A 20,041-nucleotide genomic window follows, 5' to 3' on the forward strand; every position below is an offset into this window, starting at 1 on the left:
TTCGGTATAAAAAGTCGCAATTTGAAAATGAAAATAGGTACAGAGAGTCAGAATTCGAGTAAAAAATCACGCTCAGGAGTCAAATTTCCGACATTTCAGATATTTTGAAAACTGCAGGGGGGGTTTAGGCAAAATATGACCCCTCGCCGTTTTCAGTAATTGACATATTTTCGGTATAAAAAGTCGTAATTTGAAAATGAAAATAGGTGCAGAGAGTCAGAATTAAGCTCAAAAATCACGCTCAGGAGTCAAATTTCCGACATTTCAGATATTTTGAAAACTGCAGGGGGGTTTGGGAAAAATATGACCCATCGCCGTTTTCAGTAATTGGCATATTTTCGGTATAAAAAGTCGTAATTTGAAAATGAAAATAGGTGCAGAGAGTCAGAATTCGACTCAAAAATCACGCTCAAGAGTCAAATTTCCGACATTTCAGATATTTTGAAAACTGCAGGGGGTTTGGGCAAAATATGACCCATCGCCGCTTTTAATAATCGGCATATTTTCGGTATAAAAAGTCGTAATTTGAAAATGAAAATAGGTGCAGAGAGTCAGAATTCGGCTCAAAAATCACGCTCAGGAGTCAAATTTCGGACATTTCAGATTTTTTGAAAACTGCAGGGGGGTTTGGGCAAAATATGACCCCTCGCCGTTTTCAATAATTGGCATATTTTCGGTATAAAAAGTCGTAATTTGAAAATGAAAATAGGTGCAGAGAGTCAGAATTAGGCTCAAAAAACACGCTCAGGAGTCAAATTTCCGACATTTCAGATATTTTGAAAACTGCAGGGGGGTTTGGGCAAAATATGACCCATCGCCATTTTCAGTAATTAGCATATTTTCGGTATAAAAAGTCGTAATTTGAAAATGAAAATAGGTGCAGAGTCAGGATTCGGCTCAAAAATCACGCTCAGGAGTCAAATTTCGGACATTTCAGATTTTTTGAAAACTGCAGGGGGTTTGGGCAAAATATGACCCATCGCCGTTTTCAGTAATTGGCATATTTTCGGTATAAAAAGTCGTAATTTGAAAATGAAAATAGGTGCAGAGAGTCAGGATTCGGCTCAAAAATCACGCTCAGGAGTCAAATTTCGGACATTTCAGATTTTTTGAAAACTGCAGGGGGGTTTGGGCAAAATATGACCCATCGCCGTTTTCAGTAATTGGCATATTTTCGGTATAAAAAGTCGTAATTTGAAAATGAAAATAGGTGCAGAGAGTCAAAACAGGGTTGCCAGATTGGGCTGCAAGTAGCGAATTGGGTTACTTTTGAGAGCCCCACGCTCCCAAATTTTTATTTTCGCTACTTGCGACTTTTTGGGCTAGCTTAAACGCAAGTTGGGCTACTTTGGGCTATTAATATTAAGAAACTCAATGATGATTATTTATGCTTTAATAATATAATCTGTACAAATCACAGCCGAGTCCAACCGATTGACTAGACCACTTACCGCAGGAGAGCCCTGGTCAGAGATCGGCCCCTGGGGACGTTGATCCTAGGAACCTTTGAAAGAAAAAGTAACCGCAAGGCAAGGTAATCCTCCCCAGGGGCAATAGATTTCCCAACCTTAATTGTTAATAATACTTCATCCCAAAAGCTACACCTGGTTCCACAGATCTTCAATAAGGGGAGAAAGTTATCTAGAAATTTACAGATTGATAAATGATGGGGAAGATCCCTTACAGTTAATACCTTTGTCAGGAAGACGATGGTTGGCAAGGAGCGGAAGTGTAAAGCGGCCGTTTGATCAGTGGGGTTCTCTAACAACTCATTACCAAATAGCTTTTTCCTCTTGTGATAAATATGTTGCAAGACAACTATTTTCAATGTACGCTGATCCCATACTGATTGACCTCGCTGAGTTTGTGTTGAAAATATACAGCTTGCCAATCAGTAATGCCCTGGTTGAACGGATATTTTCGAGAGCAACGTCTGTGAAAACTAAACTGAGAAATCTTGAATGGGAATGGGACTTGAGCTTATGACATCAGTCTTGAGAATCAAAACATATCTTGAAGAAAATGTAACTTGTTGCTCGTCATTTGAACCACTCATGTCAATGCTTAAATATGAGTCTGCAATATACAAGAACGACGTTGTGGATGCAGATCAAGATCTTGGTAATCTTCAACTGTAAAGACGTGGAAGGACTTCACACCCATTAAGCTTCAAACAGTAAATATTGGTAAGTTATCCTATTATCATATTGGTTAAATATATATATGCAAAGATAATGTTAATAAAACAATTAAAATCGTTTAATGTACTCTATATATATCGTAATAGATTACTTTGAAACCCTTATCAGTCACTAAACAAAAAATTGGGGTACTCTTATTACAAATTCGCTACTTTTAGACCATCAGCTCGCTACTTTTAGACCGTCAGCTCGCTACTTTTAGACCGTCAGCTCGCTACTTTTAGACCGTCAGTCGCTACTTTTAGACCGTCAGTCGCTACTTTTAGACCGTCAGCTCGCTACTTTTAGACCGTCAGCTCGCTACTTTTAGACCGTCAGCTCGCTACTTTTAGACCGTCAGCTCGCTACTTTTAAACCGTCAGCTCGCTACTTTTAAACCGTCAGCTCGCTACTTTTAGCAATTTGAATCTGGAAACCCTGAGGTGGTGGGTCTGCTGGTCACCCTGGCCCTCCAGCAGCCACTCCCGTCACTCTCACACACCATCACCAACTATCGTAACTTTTGGTCTAATAAGGGAGCAGGAGAGAAGAAACTAGCAGCATATTATAATGTCTGGTGCGTCGAGGGTGTACCAGGTGGCGTGTAGACCATGTGAGCTGCGCCTCGACATCACCCTCCAGTGTGGACAGTCCTTCAGGTGACCCTCCACACTGCTCTTGTTGCTGCCACTCCACCACACTCCCTCAACCTCCACATTGTTCATCATCCAGTCTTACTTTGTGCTTATGTTCTTCTTAAGGTTGCCGATTAAGTTCCCTATACAGTATGTATGTAATGTTGTACAGAACATCCAGGAGAGAGCAGACTGTTATTGACAGTTCACCTTTAAGTTCTACAAAATGTGAGGAACACATGGCTAGTTCTTAAGAGGGGGAAAATGAGCACTAGAATCCAAAAAGATTCCCAGAGGAATCCTTTGATGTCCCACAACTCTCACTCTATACACAAAATGCAGTATTTTTGTTTCCTTAGAGTGGGATAAGTAAGTAGCAATGATATACTGTACAAGGGACATACAGTGATGATGTAGGCCTATATCTTGACATAAAAAAATAATCAATACTACTTTCAAAATCTCTGATTCCCTCCCCTTGCTACTTTCTGTCCCTCCACACTTTCCCCGTTATCTCTCCCAACTCTCCCAGTTTTTCTCCCTCCTGCCTCCCCAAATCTCTCCTATCTAAATGTGTTTTAATTTTTGTACTTTTTTACATATCCCCACCATGTCCACCTCAACCATCATCCTCTCCTACCACCAATCATCGTTTTGTATCCCCTATCTGATTAAACCACATATAGTTTTATTTGTTATTATGTATGACAGTACACCTGCTTTGCTCAATATTAATTTAATTAATTTCAGATGGCGTGAAGCAAATCCTGGAAAGTGGCGTGGGATAATCGGAAATAAGGTATGGACGCTTTCTCAAGATGACTCGCACATTGCATTCCAAGCCCACACCTCTGAGGGTGTTTCTGAAAATCACAATAACGCTTTGAAGGCTGCATCTTCAAGCCAAAAGAAACGGAGAGTATCTGTTACCAAAGCTGCAACAAGGGAAAACTCTGCAAATGGAGATTTTTCACCAGCACAGAAAGAAGTTAAAGATTGTACCAAAACATCTAGTAATATTGTTGATAATTTAAGTGATAATTGTGAAGAAGAACTGAAGAAAATGTTAAGAAATTATTTCCAGTTGGACATCTCTCTGGAGACACTGTACTCTGTATGGTCCAAAGCCGATGGTAATTTTGCTGCTGTCTCCCCAGAGTTTCCTGGTATACGAATATTGAATCAAGATCCAGTTGAAAATGTGTTTTCTTTTATATGCTCATCAAATAACAATATTCAGAGGTACCATGCTGGATTTAATTTTAGGTTTAATACTTATTTTTCAAGACTTGTAAATATTGCAGAAATTGCATCATATTGCTCTTTTTTTTGGAATAAAATAAATTATAAAATCAATAGTTAAGTACTTTTAGTTATTGGTTAAATGTTGAATAATGTACAGTATTTGTAAATGACTTCTTTGAAGCAATCCTCAGAGCTCTCATTTGTTCATCATTTATAAATAAACTTTCACCTTTTAGGGAAATGTTTGGTTAAACAGTAATTTGTATTAAGTTTTAAAGGCTGAGTATTTCTAGAGTATTTCTGTGGTTGAATGTCTCATTATACTTCTAGGATCACTCTGCTGGTTGAGAGGTTGTGTCAACTGTACGGCTCTCCTCTGGCTACTGTGGATGGCATCACCTGGAACTCCTTCCCTAGGGTGTCATCTTTGGCAGCTCCAGGAGTGGAGGAAAAATTGAGAGAACATGGGTTTGGATACAGGTAATAAGGCTGAGGCTCTTAGAACTTATTCATTTCATTATCATAATTTTCATTAGGGTAAGGATGCTGATCATCAGTCACTTTCTGCCAAAAATCTGTGTATTATACATGAAAATAAACATTTCTGAGCAGTGCACTCAGTTACTTCTTAAAGGCAAAATCATACAGATCCCTGATTAGGATCTGGTCAGCACAATAAGTGCAAGGTGACATTGCACATTGTTCCTGCCGGGTCATACAGATCTTGGGGAAATATTGAAGAATACATAGTCCACAATGCAGACAAAACATATTTAAATCAAACTCAGTCTTTCTAGGTGTAATTTGGCTTCAAGGAATCCTTTCACTTTGCATTCTACCTGAATCCTAGGCTAAGAAATTGCCACCAATAAGCACAGAAAAGAAAAGGATAGGTAGGAATAGTTGCAATAGTGTTATTGCTATCGATTCAGGGGTTACAAGATGACTCTGTGAGCCACTGTAAAAGGTGAAAAGCATCTTTTTCAGTGGACCCTTTTTCTGCTCTTGCTCTAACCCTTGTTGTTCCTTGTTTAATAGTGATTCTTTGGCACAAATACTGTATTTCAGTTGATATTTATTTATTTATTTATTTATTTATTTATTTATTTATATACAAGAAGGTACATTGGGTTTGTGAGAATACATAGTATAATATTTACAATCTTGTAAAGCCACTAGTACGTGCAGCGTTTTGGGCAGGTAATAAGTAGTGTGGATATGGAAATAGTGTGTGTGTGGTGTTGCTGCTTCATTGTAGTTCCTGTAGATATCCAAGCAGACCAACTGGTAATTATCCAGAGTGCTTTCTTGATGGTAATTTGTGATGTCAAAGGAGGGGTTCAGAATTTAAGTTTATGAATGAAATGCAGTCAGTCATTTTGAGCTAGACTGACTGTCCTCCAGTGACTATAACTCTACAGGGTTTACTGGAAAAGTTCTGTGTGGTTCCTTAGCAGGATCATCCTGTCCACCAGATCTGGCATTAGGAAGTGGCTGCATGATCTGCTCAGAGTAGTGCCATTTATGTGACTCAAAGCATGTTTTTTTGTTGCACAATTTCATTATTTATATATACAGTATTTACTGTATACAATTATATATATCTATACTGTATATACAATTGACGATCACAAAACACCGATCATTTTATGCGGAATAAATACTGTGTATATATATATATATGTGTATATATATATATATGTGTATATATATATATATGTGTATATATATATATATATATATATATATATATATATATATATATATATATATATATATATATATATATATATATATATATATATATATATATATATATATATATATATATATATATATATATATATATATATATATATATATATATATATATATATATATATATATATATATATATATATATATATATATATATATATATATATATATATATATATATATATATATATATATATATATATATATATATATATATATATATATATATATATATATATATATATATATATATATATATATATATATATATATATATATATATATATATATATATATATATATATATATATATATATATATATATATATATATATATATATATATATATATATATATATATATATATATATATATATATATATATATATATATATATATATATATATATATATATATATATATATATATATATATATATATATATATATACACACACACACACACACACACACACTGTATACAGTATTTACATTAGAAAATTATGATATTGATATAGTATGTTATTTTGATCTTTAGTTATGCATGTGCTGCACACCTATACGTATCAGTCATTTTTTATATTCTTAGTTTATATTTATTTTGTTAAACATGCATATACATACAAAGATTAAAGTGGTAAATATTAATCTTTCTTGCAGAAAATTGTAAAAACTGTAATTGTTTATCACCATATGTGTTCTTGGTTTGAATAAAATTTATCTTCAAGAACACTGGTATTGTTTCCAGAGCCAAGTTTATCCACAAGTCGGCACAAATGATAATGAAGAAAGGTGGTGATGCATGGCTTCACTCCCTGAAGTCACTTCCCTATCAGGAGTGCCACAAAGAGTTGATGCATCTCCATGGCATTGGTGCCAAAGTAAGATAAATCTTAAGAGGCTCAATTTATGCAATGAAACTATTGTACTACAGTATATATGTTATAATAGATTGCAATAATGTATATTGTATGAGTTTAATTTTGTGTGATTGATACAGATTTAAGTAATCTATGTCTTATACATTGTGTTCCTGAAGAATTCCTCAGGGAAATAGTTAACCAGGCAGAAAAGCCTTGGGATAGGTTATTTTATAGCCAATTTCATTCACTTTTTACTATCCTGTATGTAATTTTACATTTTAAACTTAAGAGTTTAAATTACTGAGTTTTGTACTTTATTTTCCACTATTATTTTATTCATAAATCATAATTTATCTTGAATAAGAATTGATGCATGTTTCAAGAATTTGTTGGTTTACATAAAGTATTTACCTCTTTATGCTAGTTTTGTGTACAGTATGAGGATAGTCTGTGCAGAGTACAGTATGAGGATAGTCTGTGCAGAGTACAGTATGAGGATAGTCTGTGCAGAGTACAGTATGAGGATAGTCTGTGCAGAGTACAGTATGAGGACAGTCTGTGCAGAGTACAGTATGAGGATAGTCTGTGCAGAGTACAGTATGAGGATAGTCTGTGCAGAGTACAGTATGAGGATAGTCTGTGCAGAGTACAGTATGAGGATAGTCTGTGCAGAGTACAGTATGAGGATAGTCTGTGCAGAGTACAGTATGAGGATAGTCTGTGCAGAGTGCAGTATGAGGATAGTCTGTGCAGAGTGCAGTATGAGGATAGTCTGTGCAGAGTACAGTATGAGGATAGTCTGTGCAGAGTACAGTATGAGGATAGTCTGTGCAGAGTACAGTATGAGGATAGTCTGTGCAGAGTACAGTATGAGGATAGTCTGTGCAGAGTACAGTATGAGGATAGTCTGTGCAGAGTACAGTATGAGGATAGTCTGTGCAGAGTACAGTATGAGGATAGTCTGTGCAGAGTACAGTATGAGGATAGTCTGTGCAGAGTACAGTATGAGGATAGTCTGTGCAGAACTATCACATTTCACCTCTCATTGAGACTCCTCCCCTACACATATTCTCTCTTGCTATTTGCTACTCCACCTGCAGATTCCTAATGTTTATTTTTGTTTAAATTTTGTCTTTTTTGCACAGTTTCTGCAAGATATCTTTCATCAAGGGACAAGTGGAGATAATACAAAATGCCCTTTTGACCCCTTGCCACGAGTACTTTGTGAAATATTAGTAATACGCTCATTTAATGGAAATTGTTGTCGAGTGATCAATTATTAATTTAAGTTTGGGAAATAAACTTTTATGATATTTGAGAGATGCTTCAAGACCAATACTGTTGTGTCTGTGGTGACTCGTAGCTGCTCAGCCTGTAGAGGGGTACAACAGAAGTAACATCTGTACACCTATCTCTGATTGGCAAATTTGCTTTCTCCATTTTAAAGGACTATCATCTGCATGATCTTGCTTCGTGGTCATTTAAGCTGTGAATGTCAAAGCAAAAGATTACAGATGCACAATATCAAGGACCTGGTCAAATATTATATGATATGATATGAAAATGTTTTTCTAGGCACATAGACTAGGGTCAATTATCTCATCTTAGACCTGGTTTTCATAGGGCGACTATGATCACCTTTAGCAGGGAAGGGGTTTAAATCTACTAAAAAGCATGATGTGCCATATTACCAAGCAGTTACTGGACCCCAATAATTATTAAGCACTTTACTCATTACACACCATTGTATTTTAATGTAATATTTAGTACAACTAGCCTTTCAAAATATTACCTCTTCTGAACATATCAGATAAACAGGCTTTAGTATCTTTCCCTGTTCTCATCATGTGTTGCTTGATCTTCTAGTGTCTTGAACAATATATAATCCTCTGAAGAAAAATATGTAGAATATGAGTTGCTTTTATGTTTTGCAGGTGAGTGACTGCATCTGCCTTATGTCCATGGGTCACTTGAATGCCATTCCTGTGGACACACACGTGTTTCAGATAGCTGCTCGAGACTATCTCCCACATCTACGCACTTGCAAAACTGTTACTGATAAAGTTTACCGAGAGATTGCTGATCATTTTCGCAGTGTATTTGGAGAATATGCTGGTTGGGCTCATTCAGTAAGGCGAATTATGAAATTGTTGAATATAATATATATTGTTTGAGCTCTTCTGGCTATAGATGTCTTTTGCTTAGTATTATGTAACTGGACATCTATTAAAAAAATCATAAAATTTTGATGACAAAGATTTGCAGACAAAATGTGGTTTTGTTGAATGGTTTTATTATTTGGTAAAAAGTAATTCTGCATTAGTGGTTATAATTTACCCAAATTTAAATGACAGTTGAAGATGATAAAATACATTCAATGGAATATATAAAAATAAACTTGTATACATTGTTGAAGCTAATGCAGTATTTGCAAAACGTAGGTACTGTAGAGTCAACAGCTTGGAAGGTTCTAAATATTCTATCTGGAATCTATCCCAATTAAATTTTATTTCCCTGTTTTCACTCAGGTTTTATTTAGTGCCGATCTGAAGAAGTTTGAGACACTGAAGACTGAGAAGAAAGTTAAAAAAAATGTCCGCACTTCAAGATGATCATCGCTGATATTTATGTCCAAATCTACTGGTGTTGAAAACCTTTTTGTATTTTTTATGAAATTGTCTAAACATGTAAACTGTGCTATTGCAATAAATTAAATATTTTTTAACAATTCTTTGTATGTAACCATATACTGTAATTATCCTCTAACCCAGTAAGCATATAATTTGTCATATATGCTAACTAGTCTCATACCTACACCCTAAGAAAGTTCTGTATTTTAAATGCCAAAAAGTAAGTCTGACAAAATATTTGGAGTTTCAGGTGGAAGTTAGGGGGGAAAAGGGGAAGGCAAGAATAATTAAATTTTAAATTAATTTTTTTTCAGAGTCACATATGTTTGGGAGTGCCACACATTCTTCAAGTGTGGCACTTGCATAATTTACTGTATCACTAAAGACAGTACTGTTCTGGTATTGTACAATTTAACCATTATTATTATTATGTTGTTGGCACTAATTTTTTTTACAAGTCATAAACAGTACTGTATATCCAACGGCAGCAAATCTTGCATATTCTTTAGTAGGTTATTAACCATAGTTAATTTATAGTTTGTTCATAAATTTTAGCGATTGAGTAATTATTAATCAGAACTGGAAACTGCCCAAACCTGAATCTTCAAGCAAGAGAGTACATACTGATAACATTTAGCATGTAATGTCTTGAGTGCATTCAGTTGGTCAGTCTTTTAGACTATCACAACTTTGGGGCATCTTCACAAATACATTTTCTTCAGTTTTTTCTACACTGGTCAACTCCTGTGCCAGGTAATGGGTCAACTCCTGTGCCAGGTAATGGGTCAACTCCTGTGCCAGGTAATGGGTCAACTCCTGTGCCAGGTAATGGGTCAACTCCTGTGCCAGGTAATGGGTCAACTCCTGTGCCAGGTAATGGGTCAACTCCTGTGAAAGGTAATGGGTCAACTCCTGTGCCAGGTAATGTAATTATCAAAATTAAGCACTATGCCATTATGACTATATAGCTCTTGGAAGGGATTTGAGGCTAAAGATTTGGGATAGGACACACAGTATGAAAGGAATAGTGCCCAACCATTTGGATTGATGTGAATTGAACATCAACCTGCAAGTGAGACCGCCGCTCTACCATCCAGTCAAAGTGGTTGTCGAAAACTCCTGTGCCAGTTCATAATTGTTTTTGTTGTACACGTTGAGCTAATTTAATTCTTTCCCAAAATAGAACAAAGTGGGTAGAGTTGGGAGTCTAATTGAACTGGTTAAAACATCCCCCTCATTCCAACACTTCCAAAATTCTAAGGCTGCCGAGAAGCATACTTTAACCTGAAACAAGAGTAAAAAGTACAAACCAAAGTTAAATACACAGGACTATTCTCAACGAGGTTCAATTAAAAGTTTTAGTGGAATGTGTGTTGCAGTACAGTAATTGCATTCTTAGTATACAGCACAAGTCCAGCAGCAGAGCCAGTCAAGGTTGTTGGGGAGTTTTATCTGCATTATGGTTAGTCTTAACACTTGACCTTCCAGCCATAGTGGCCAACTTCTTGTACACCATTTTTCTTGTCATCATGCTAGATCATAATTTAATTTAATTTAGGTGAATTTACCCGAGGGCCACTAATACTAGTGGCCTCGACGAGGACAGGAAGCTAGGGGCTTGTCAAAGGTCCCCCCAAAATATATCATGAATCCCCAGTATATCATGAGATATACTGGTGAGGGGGGGGGATATCATGAGATATACTGCAGCTGAAATATATGTTGAGACTTTTGCACAACATTATTTTTGTTCACGAGTCATGAAGCACCTTATAAATGTTATTAGTCACATCTTGGTGCCGTATTCACAAATAAATGAGAAAGCTTATAGTGGAAAATTGTAAAAGTAAATAAAAATAGCATGGACTGATAGACAGTAATAGAAATTACAAATCTAAAAAGTCTGTAAATGAGAATAATGCTCCAGGGCAGCAGCTGAGCAGGACTAACAAGATAGACAATTTACCTGAGGAACGCTAACACACTAATGGTCTCGACGAGGACTGGAAGCCTGTGGCTTGTCAAAGGTACCCCCATTTGCCCTGAAGATTTTTTCAAGCTAGATTCAGTTCAACAGTTTATTGGCATTTACGGCTCGGCGGATAGGCGGTTCCATGGTCTTATAACTCTTGTGGATGAAAAAGCATCTCCTGTTCTCAGTCCTACATTGTGGCTGTTGAGCTTGAAACTGTTTGCTAATTATTAGCGTTACGCCTGACCTTTTGAAGAAATGTGCATCAACACACTCCAAATTGTTCAGTACCTAAAATTTTCCAAGTAAATTTTAAGTTTCGGTGAGATCAGCCCTGTCATGTCTGATTTGTAGTGCTGTTTTGCCCTGGGGTCCTCAAGCTGACCCTGCAGTCAGCTGACCTTTAATAATAATGATATTTAGTTTCGTCAGGGGACAGAAAGCCTGTGCATATGTGAGGTCGGTCCTCATAAGGTCGATCTAATGATCCTTCCCAGGATACAACCTAACATCAGTTGCCTAACTCCAGGGTATCTATTTACTGATACGTAAATAGAGGCAGAAGGTGAAAGGAAACATCCCCAGCCATTTGTCCTGTCCGGAAATGGAATCGGATCCTCGATTGCGAGTAAAGAACAAAGCCAACTGTACTAGTTTGTACTCGCTACAACCCCATCCCATAGACTTATATCACCTTGATTCACACATTTGTGAATCAATAAGGATGCCTCAAGTTTGTAATTGATCCATCCAGAAATGTAGAGTTAGCTATATAGGTGTCTTGACATAGCGTTGATAGTATTAGTAGTTGTTAGAATACAATACAAAGAAAGAGTGCCAAAGTGAGAGAAAATAGAAGTTTATTCACTTAACATTTATACCTCTTTATATATTGAATGAAGTGAAATAGCTGTATTACTTGCCTCATTTAATGGGGGACATAAAGCCCAGAAATCAACACATGGTAAGTAAATCAACTGTGAAGAAATGATAATAGTTAATGACGACCACAATATAGGATAACTGAGTTAATAGTATTGCTGTTATTATAGATTCAGCTACTGGGAACAAAAAGTTCCAAGTAGCACGGGCTATGGTGAGCCCGTAGTAAACTTACCTGGCACAGGAGCGGGGCTGTAACTGGTTAATAGTAATTGGCGACCGCTGATAATTAATGTAACGACCTAGTTAATGTAACGACTGATAACAACTGTTTAAGGACATGACGAATGATATGATAATGACTAATTGTAACACTAATAATCATTAAAATGATATGAAGAGTAAGTGGGTAATATGGTCGTAATAAAGATGCCAGGGGTGAGAAATATATAAACCTCGTATTATAAACTAGAGCGCCACGTTAGGCGCGAGCTGGGAATGCTTAACGTGAGCGCTTAAACGACCCAATGCAACGCAGCTAAACTACTTTAACACACAAGTAAATAGTCTACTTTCCCAAATTACTAGTTTCACTCTTCCAAATACTAGGAAAATAGTCAAATAATTGTTTTTGTAATGAAGGCTTGTGTTGCGGGCGGGTGGAGGCGAGGCGTTAAGGAGAGAGGTCGGGGTGAGGTAGAGTATATGTGAGTGTGGCAGTGTTGAGGCGCCAGTGTCCCTCCTGCTCTTGTGTGCTGCTCCACCCTCACCCCGCTCCCCGCCACAGGTAATTGTGCCCCCTATTACAAGTGTAACAAGACGACAGTGACAGACAGGTTAAGAAAGATGGAGTAGAGATGTGTGTTGGCGAGAAGTGAGAGGTTTGAGTGTGGCGGGCGGCCGGGGCCGGCGCAGGTGGTTGCCGGCACTGCGCACATGATCAAGAAAAATCGATAATCGACAATCTTTGCTCCCACACGGTTAGGTATTCGTGGAAATCAGGTTCTCTCACGAAATATAAAATGAGGGCCAACGGGAGGGCGTCAGAGATGAGGGTAAAATGGGTGTATGTGTTATAGTTTAGAGGTGTGTGTAAGGGCGCGGGTCCGGGGCGGTGCGTAGGGCGGTGCGCACGGCGGCCATGTTTGTTGTTATGTGTTGAGGCGGGGATTCGTGTTTTGCTGGTCCACACTAGGTGAGTGGGCCAGGTTTTGTCCTCTTTTGGCACCCCAGGCGCCTCCCACCTCCCTCCTCGCACCGGCCACACTTGCACCGGACTCCCGCGCTCGGTGTCATGCCGCTGTGAGGCCCGGGGGACCGGGTTATGAGGCAGATATGAGGAAGTAATGCTGTGGCCGCCCTCGCTGCCCCAGTCCTCGCGCTCCCTCCCGCTGCTGGATACTTGTATCCTACAGCGTAACTTGCTCGGGTGCTGGTGCCCTGGCCGTGTTCTGGGCATGGCTGAGCACGTGGGCATGGCACGGCGGGCTAAATGCATGGCACGGCGGTGGCAGGTGGACACTGTGCTTGGCTGCATGTCACGGGGAAGCCATTGGTGACGGGCCATGTGACGTGGCCATTACTTGGGTCTTGGCCGTCATGACTCGCCGGAATAAATGACTCGATATTTATTTATACATAATTTAAGTGGTTGGATTTTTTTATAACATACCTTTTTTGTGTAAAAACTGTACTTAAGCTGTGCCTGAAATTTGTATTAAATCCCAGCCTAGAGTTTTTTTTTTTATGTACTCTGTGCCCATTCTGTGGGCAGTAGTGGAAAAAGTTACACAAACATGAGTCGGGAACTTAACCCCAGAATTAATATAGCTAAGCAAGTTAGTTTCTTGTATATCAATGGTCTCTTATAGCACAATTTGTTGAACTGCACCACAAGTCTCTGTAATTTTCATGTGATGAGCTGGTTACATACAGTTCAGTTTACTAATCATGCACCCTAGTGCAGCAAACAAAAAATTAAAAATACATTAACATTATCCCTTGTAGGTTTACCCAGGCTTAGCACAGCACAGTTTAAAATCTCTATTGGCCACATTTTTGTTCCTCCTTGTAGAGAGCATTAATGTTAAGTGATACACTTCTCGGTGTAATATTCCAATAGCAATTTGGTTGTTCGACTCCGTGGTTTGCAAAGAAACATCTCGTGATAGATGCATATCTTTCTAAACCCCCCCCCCCCCCCCTGCCTCCTGGATTTATGATGCATACACTATGTAATACCTGGGGTTAGAAGGAAGTAGTGCTGGGGGTCATCGAGCCTTAGTGGGCTCCTTGTGTGCCCTTAAGTTGTGGGTGCTCGGGTGGCAGTCACTGGGGGACATTGCTGTATTTTTTGTACTGACAGAGTAAGATTGCCCTGCTTCTGCTGATTGATGTGAAGCCACAAGGCCTTAATTTTCCCCTAGCCCAGAAATTCTGGGGGTGCCATGTATGGCACTTATGTTGGTTTTGGGACCATGATAGCATGTGCTAATAATTAAATTTTACTCTAGAGGGCAAATTTATTGAGTAGTGTCACTAATCATGTGAGTGTACTGTACACTGTGCACTTGGTAAGAAAGTCTTGTGCAATAAAGTGGATTATAAACCAAAATAGACAGTGAGGGTAAATGACCCGGGCAGTTTGTTCCAGTAATTGTAAATCATGTCTTGTTAGGCATATTAAGATCCCTCTTAGGTAGTGGTGGACCATTTTCAGGATGTAATTAACCAGTCTGGTAACTTTGGTACCAGTTTGATGCCAGGTAAAGATAGGCATAAGGTGTAAGGAGGCAGGCATAAATGTCTTGCCCTGTTCTTAAAACCTTATCAAACATTCCATCCTAATAACTTTCTCTTAACAAAAACAAAACATTACATCACACTTGTTGCATCACACATTTGCTTCTCGACTAAAACTTGCTGAAATTAACTAAAGTAAATCATAAATGTTTTAGTACTACATTTAATAATACCGTAAAGGTTTTGTAGTTACTAACTTCAATTAAGGAAACATTATATAAATGAGAAATGGAACATAATTGACACTTCAGCTTTGTGCACATTATACATGCCAGAGCATGTGACGAACTTTGTGATCTACTAGGACAGATTATGTGGGGTTAGTTGGTTTAATAAAATACTTTCACTCAATATCTTAATCCTCATTCTTCATACCCACTTGGGCTAACACAAGATCATTTTGATATTTGATGTGGAGTTGGGAAATAAAGAAAAAATATCAAATTTTTGACTGTATAATGTATATCATAGCATTAGAAGTTAGTGTTACTAATTGATCTTTAGTCTTTCTGTAATCTCTAATATAGAAATGCCCATAGGAAACAATTCTTGTACAGTATTAGGGAATATAGAGCAAACAGGTATGTAATATGCTACCATCCAACAAAATAATACCCAAATAATATTTTCTTGTTACAAAATTGTCTCGCAAATAATTTTGTAAAACTGCAATAATTACAAATTATGGGTAGTACACCAAACATCCACAAAAATCAATGGGAAAACTTATCACCATCACCACAGCAGGGGTCTATATTATTCTGTTCAGTAGTTGCGAGGAAATTTGTACACTATCTGGGTGATATATCCAGGAACTTTGATGCAATTTAGATAAATACAAATTTGCCAATCCTTATAGTTATAACACTGATAATGCTTGTCTCGCACTAACTAGGAGCAACACATCGTGAACTTAAAGCATGTTAATCTCGTCATTAAAGGAGAGTAAAAGATTAGAAGTTGGCATAAATAGAATCTTCATCTATCAAATGCTACAATACCATTGAACAGAATCTAATAAAATTCACATTGCTACCCCTTTTTGCCTAAACTATGATAATATGTTGTGACTGGCACTTGAACTGCTCCTCGCCTGTTTCACTTATTCACACAAGCCCAATTGCAGATTGACTCTACCAGCAACCCGTCCACTCGAATAGTACATTGCATTTTGACGTACAACTCCCCCAATGCCAAAAGCTGAGCTACTAAAAATCACAGTAGCTCGTAAAATTTGCATGGAGTTCTGTTTTCTATTCATGGGCCCTTGGTTAGGTTAGGTTCAATCAATTTAGTACATCGGTTTGGTGACAGGAACACTCGTGAGGACGGTCTGCTGTCAATATCCTGGCAATACTCGTTGGTTCTGAGTACATGTGGAGTCGGACATACCTCACCTTGGTGCACATAAACACCATTGTTCCATCCACCAAGGAGTTCCAAAAAGTCGCTAGATTTCCACTTTTGCTATCTGATTTTTGGTCTAGGATTTGTGATGGGTTGTGGTATCGCAGCTATACTGAACAAAGATGGTATGGCTCTCCCTCGCACAAAAAAAAAAAAAAAATGCTATTGGCCTTGCAGTGTGTAAGTGACTGGTGGAAACACGTTAAATTAAATTAACAGTACAGGCATACCTCAGTTTAAGAGTTTAATTGGTTCCTGGAGACGCCTCGTATTCCGAAAACTCGCATTCCGAAGCTAATTTCCCCATAAGAAATAAAGGGAAATGAATTAATCCGTTCCTGACTACCCCAAAAACCCCACATCAAACTAAATTTTTATACCTAATTCATCTAAATAAACCTACAAAACCATGTTAAAGTTATTACTTGCCTTGCTGTTGAATGCTGTAGGCGTATGGAAGATGGTGAGGAGGAGGAGGGAGGAAGAGAGGAGTTACTGTTTGGAAGGGGAGTCCCCTTCCATTATCACATCAGGCAGTGAGGACTTCACTGGTATGCACACTCTGGCACATTTTGCCTGCATACCACTAGGACTTGCTTGTTTTACTAAGAATTTGTCTAATGACACTTGTTTTTCCCTACATTTTAACACTTGTCTGTAGTAAGACATCACATTATCATTTAAAAGGTCAATGCAACGGCCTGCTATAGCTTTATCTGGGTGAGTTTTTTCAACAAAACTTTGCAGTTCTTCCCATACTTCACACATTTTCTTAATCAAGGGACATCCTCTACTGCCTCTACTCGGCTATTTTCTTAGGTTGAACCTTACCAATGGCTTTCTTGAGACCCATGGCAAGATATATAATGACAACTTTTATGCTCAAATGGCCAAAAAACCGATAAAAAACTGTAAATCCTTGTGAAGAATTCAGGTGGGACACGAGACACTGGACACGAGACACTGGTAAACTGAGGCGCGATCGCCATGCCACCACGCGCCAGTCGGCCTGTACACGTATCAACAAACTCGCGTCCCGAGGTAACCCTCGCCTTCCGAGACATATTTTTGGAGTAAATCCTGCTCGTCTTCCGAAAAACTCTCATACAGGGACACTCGCATTCCGAGGTACCACTGTATTGCGTCCCGGGCGTGTGCTCTGCGCGAATGCACGAAGTACGCCTGGCAGTGGAGGCGAGCGCTCGGCTACACTAAATGTGTGTACTCATTTTAGTTTTCTCGCCTTAATTCTCGTGCTACGTCGTTTGTTTTGGTATCAATGTGTTCGCAATTAAATTCCTTGCAGGTGTATACTACCGATATACACCTGCAAGGTGTAGAGGTGCCCGGCTTGAGTCGTGTCAGGCCCTGGGGGGTACAGAGGTGGCAGGACTGATGACTCGTCTGGGCTGGTGTAGCTGTAGACTTCCAGTGCAGAGGCATTGAAGGGAAAAGGCAGTTCCCCCCAGCCTCCTGAAAGAGACATTGGGTCAAACGAGCCCCCTGAGGTGAACTTCTGAGCCCCGCACCTATGGGTTCCAGATTGAGATCGTCACGGCCCCATTACACTCGAGGCCGGCTTCTTTCAAGACGAAGCAGAAGGAAGTAATAATTATTAGTTACAACAATAATTTATTATAATAATATAATTAATAATTATTACTCCCTTCTACTTGGTCTTGAAGTATGCCAGCCTCGGGTGAAAGGGGGCTGTGACTATCTCCATCTGGAACCCGTAGGTGCGGGGCTTGGAAGCCAGCCCTCTTCATGGCTGGCTTTGCGCCCTGGAGAGGCCACTCCAGATCGACAACCAGAGTGCAACTCCATAGTCTCCTGAGACTGATGGATGCCTACTACTACATATATACTATATGTATGCAGTTTATGCTGCATATATACTCTACATTTCATACATTATAGAAATTATCAACATTAATAATAAATATAAATGTTGCTACATAGTGGGATATGATATTCAAATGTTAACTTTATTTTTTTGTTTTTCAGAGACCAATAAATTTCTTCATTAGGGACCAATCAAGGTAATGTACAAATGGTATAATTTTTTAAGCACGTTTTTAATTAATACTTACTGTACAGTGATTGTGTATTAACTTCAGTCCAATTTGAAGTAGCATCTGAAAATAATAGTAGAGGGTGTTGTCAGATATACTAGGCATAGATCTAATTTGAATTTTAACAGAATTTACCAGATGGCCACCATTTATTTTTCTATGGGGATAAGAAGCTGGCGGCTTGTCAAAGATTCCTCTATTTTTCTGAGGATTTTTTTCCACCTGTATTTAGAATTGCAGTATTTTGGGGCAGAAGATCCATTCCTAAATTAGATCTAGGGGTGCTAAAGGTATTATAAACAATCGATAAATTTACCCTGTCTGGAAATTTGTGTAGACCTCTAGAGGATTACAAATTGTTTGCTTTGTTATTTTTGTAAATGTTTTGCGTACTATTTTGATGTGCTTTTATTAAAGGCTGTCGGAAGAAAGACTACATGGTATATGAATATTCATTATCTCTGATATATTGAAACAACACTAAAAATGTTTCTTGGTTTGATGAAAGTTGCGTAAGGATGATGTGCCTCGTACTGTGCAGTATTTTGCTTTTGAACTCGAGGATGTGGTGGTACTGTAGTTCTGTTGAAGGGCACGTGGGTGCATTTTGTTTGTGGCAATGCAATTTTTACAGAATAGGACAGTGTGATACAGTATTTGCCTTTGAAGAACATCTGTTGTTTACCTTCAGAGATTTTGCTACTTGAACAGTGTGCATTTACTGTAGTTATGTCGCACCTTAGTGATTGCTTTAACTTTCGTTTTGGACTATAAGTGGTACGGGGTGACTAGTAGTTTGTCTGCTCCTTGATGTTTTCACTAATGGTTTGGGTCATAACCTTGCTGAGTAAAATGTTTTCCTCTTGATCTTGCCTCTTAAGCCTTGTTTGCATTTCATTCCTTAAGCCTTGTGTTTGCACATCATTAATTTCTGCTCCTTTTGTTTTTGCATTTTACTATTTACTTATTTATTTTTTCTGCACCCTATTAATGTTATGAAATTTCATCTAGATTTGACATCTACAGTATACCTGGTTTTTACTATTACATAATATAGTTTCCTTCCCCATTACTCACTATTTTCATAATTGTGCCCTCCCCATTATATAATTTAGTTTCTACCTTTCTGTGTATACTTGTGTAACCTTGATTGGTCTTAAATTTTTCCATTCCTCCTCCCCTTCTGTGCACTTGGCTTCTGCCTAACCCCATGAGCTATTATGTTTGATGGGTGTATAAAAGTATGTAAGCTTGTGGGTACACCCACTAGTACTTGTGATAACCAATACACAAGGTAAAACACTAAGAGTGCTTTCCAAGATGGTGTCTTCCTTGGGTTTTGGCAGAAAACCTGAGAAACTTGGCACATTGCTGAATCTGTGCCAAGTTCATCAGTGAAACATGTTCCGTTCCATTCCCTCCCTCCCTCCCCCCCACCCACCCACCCACCCACCTGAACTCGATAGATCTTTCTTCTTTATATTTCTTGCCCTCTTTGTCTGTGTAATAGAGCAACAAACCCCCTGTGCCAGGGCCTAAGCATCAAAAAAGTTTGAATGGGAGAAATAGATCTTCTGGCAACATAAACACATC

General features: G+C 38.2%; 2 protein-coding genes across 8 annotated transcripts in view; both read left to right on the forward strand.

Moving 5' to 3' along the window:
• The first annotated feature begins 2,584 nt into the window (after positions 1 to 2,584).
• On the forward strand, positions 2,585 to 9,408 carry Ogg1 (8-oxoguanine DNA glycosylase). 3 transcript variants are annotated; one of them, XM_045749902.2, is made up of 6 exons: positions 2,585 to 2,839; positions 3,566 to 4,057; positions 4,391 to 4,540; positions 6,566 to 6,698; positions 8,615 to 8,809; positions 9,209 to 9,408. In XM_045749902.2, exons 1-6 carry the CDS (start codon positions 2,751 to 2,753, stop codon positions 9,290 to 9,292), a joined length of 1,143 nt encoding a protein of 380 aa, XP_045605858.2. In that variant the 5' UTR covers positions 2,585 to 2,750; the 3' UTR covers positions 9,293 to 9,408. The 3 variants fall into 3 exon arrangements, with proteins under 3 accessions (XP_045605858.2, XP_069158245.1, XP_069158244.1); XM_069302144.1 differs by having other exon boundaries at positions 2,839 to 2,941; XM_069302143.1 differs by lacking the exon at positions 2,585 to 2,839 and adding an exon at positions 2,852 to 2,965.
• Positions 9,409 to 12,836: 3,428 nt separating this feature from the next.
• The window catches only part of HnRNP-K (Heterogeneous nuclear ribonucleoprotein K), a 182,474-nt gene continuing 175,269 nt past the window's right edge, over positions 12,837 to 20,041 (forward strand). The window contains exons 1-2 of one of the 5 annotated variants that reach the window (XM_045749900.2): positions 12,837 to 12,951; positions 18,381 to 18,415. The gene's annotated coding sequence lies outside the window, so the exon portion shown is untranslated. Of the gene's footprint in view, positions 12,952 to 13,248; positions 13,360 to 18,380; positions 18,416 to 20,041 lie in introns of those variants that run through there. The other 4 variants (XM_045749895.2, XM_045749899.2, XM_045749894.2 and 1 more) reach the window with 4 other exon arrangements.

This window comes from Procambarus clarkii, chromosome 47, assembly GCF_040958095.1.
Source record: "Procambarus clarkii isolate CNS0578487 chromosome 47, FALCON_Pclarkii_2.0, whole genome shotgun sequence".
NCBI classification, from domain to species: domain Eukaryota; kingdom Metazoa; phylum Arthropoda; class Malacostraca; order Decapoda; family Cambaridae; genus Procambarus; species Procambarus clarkii.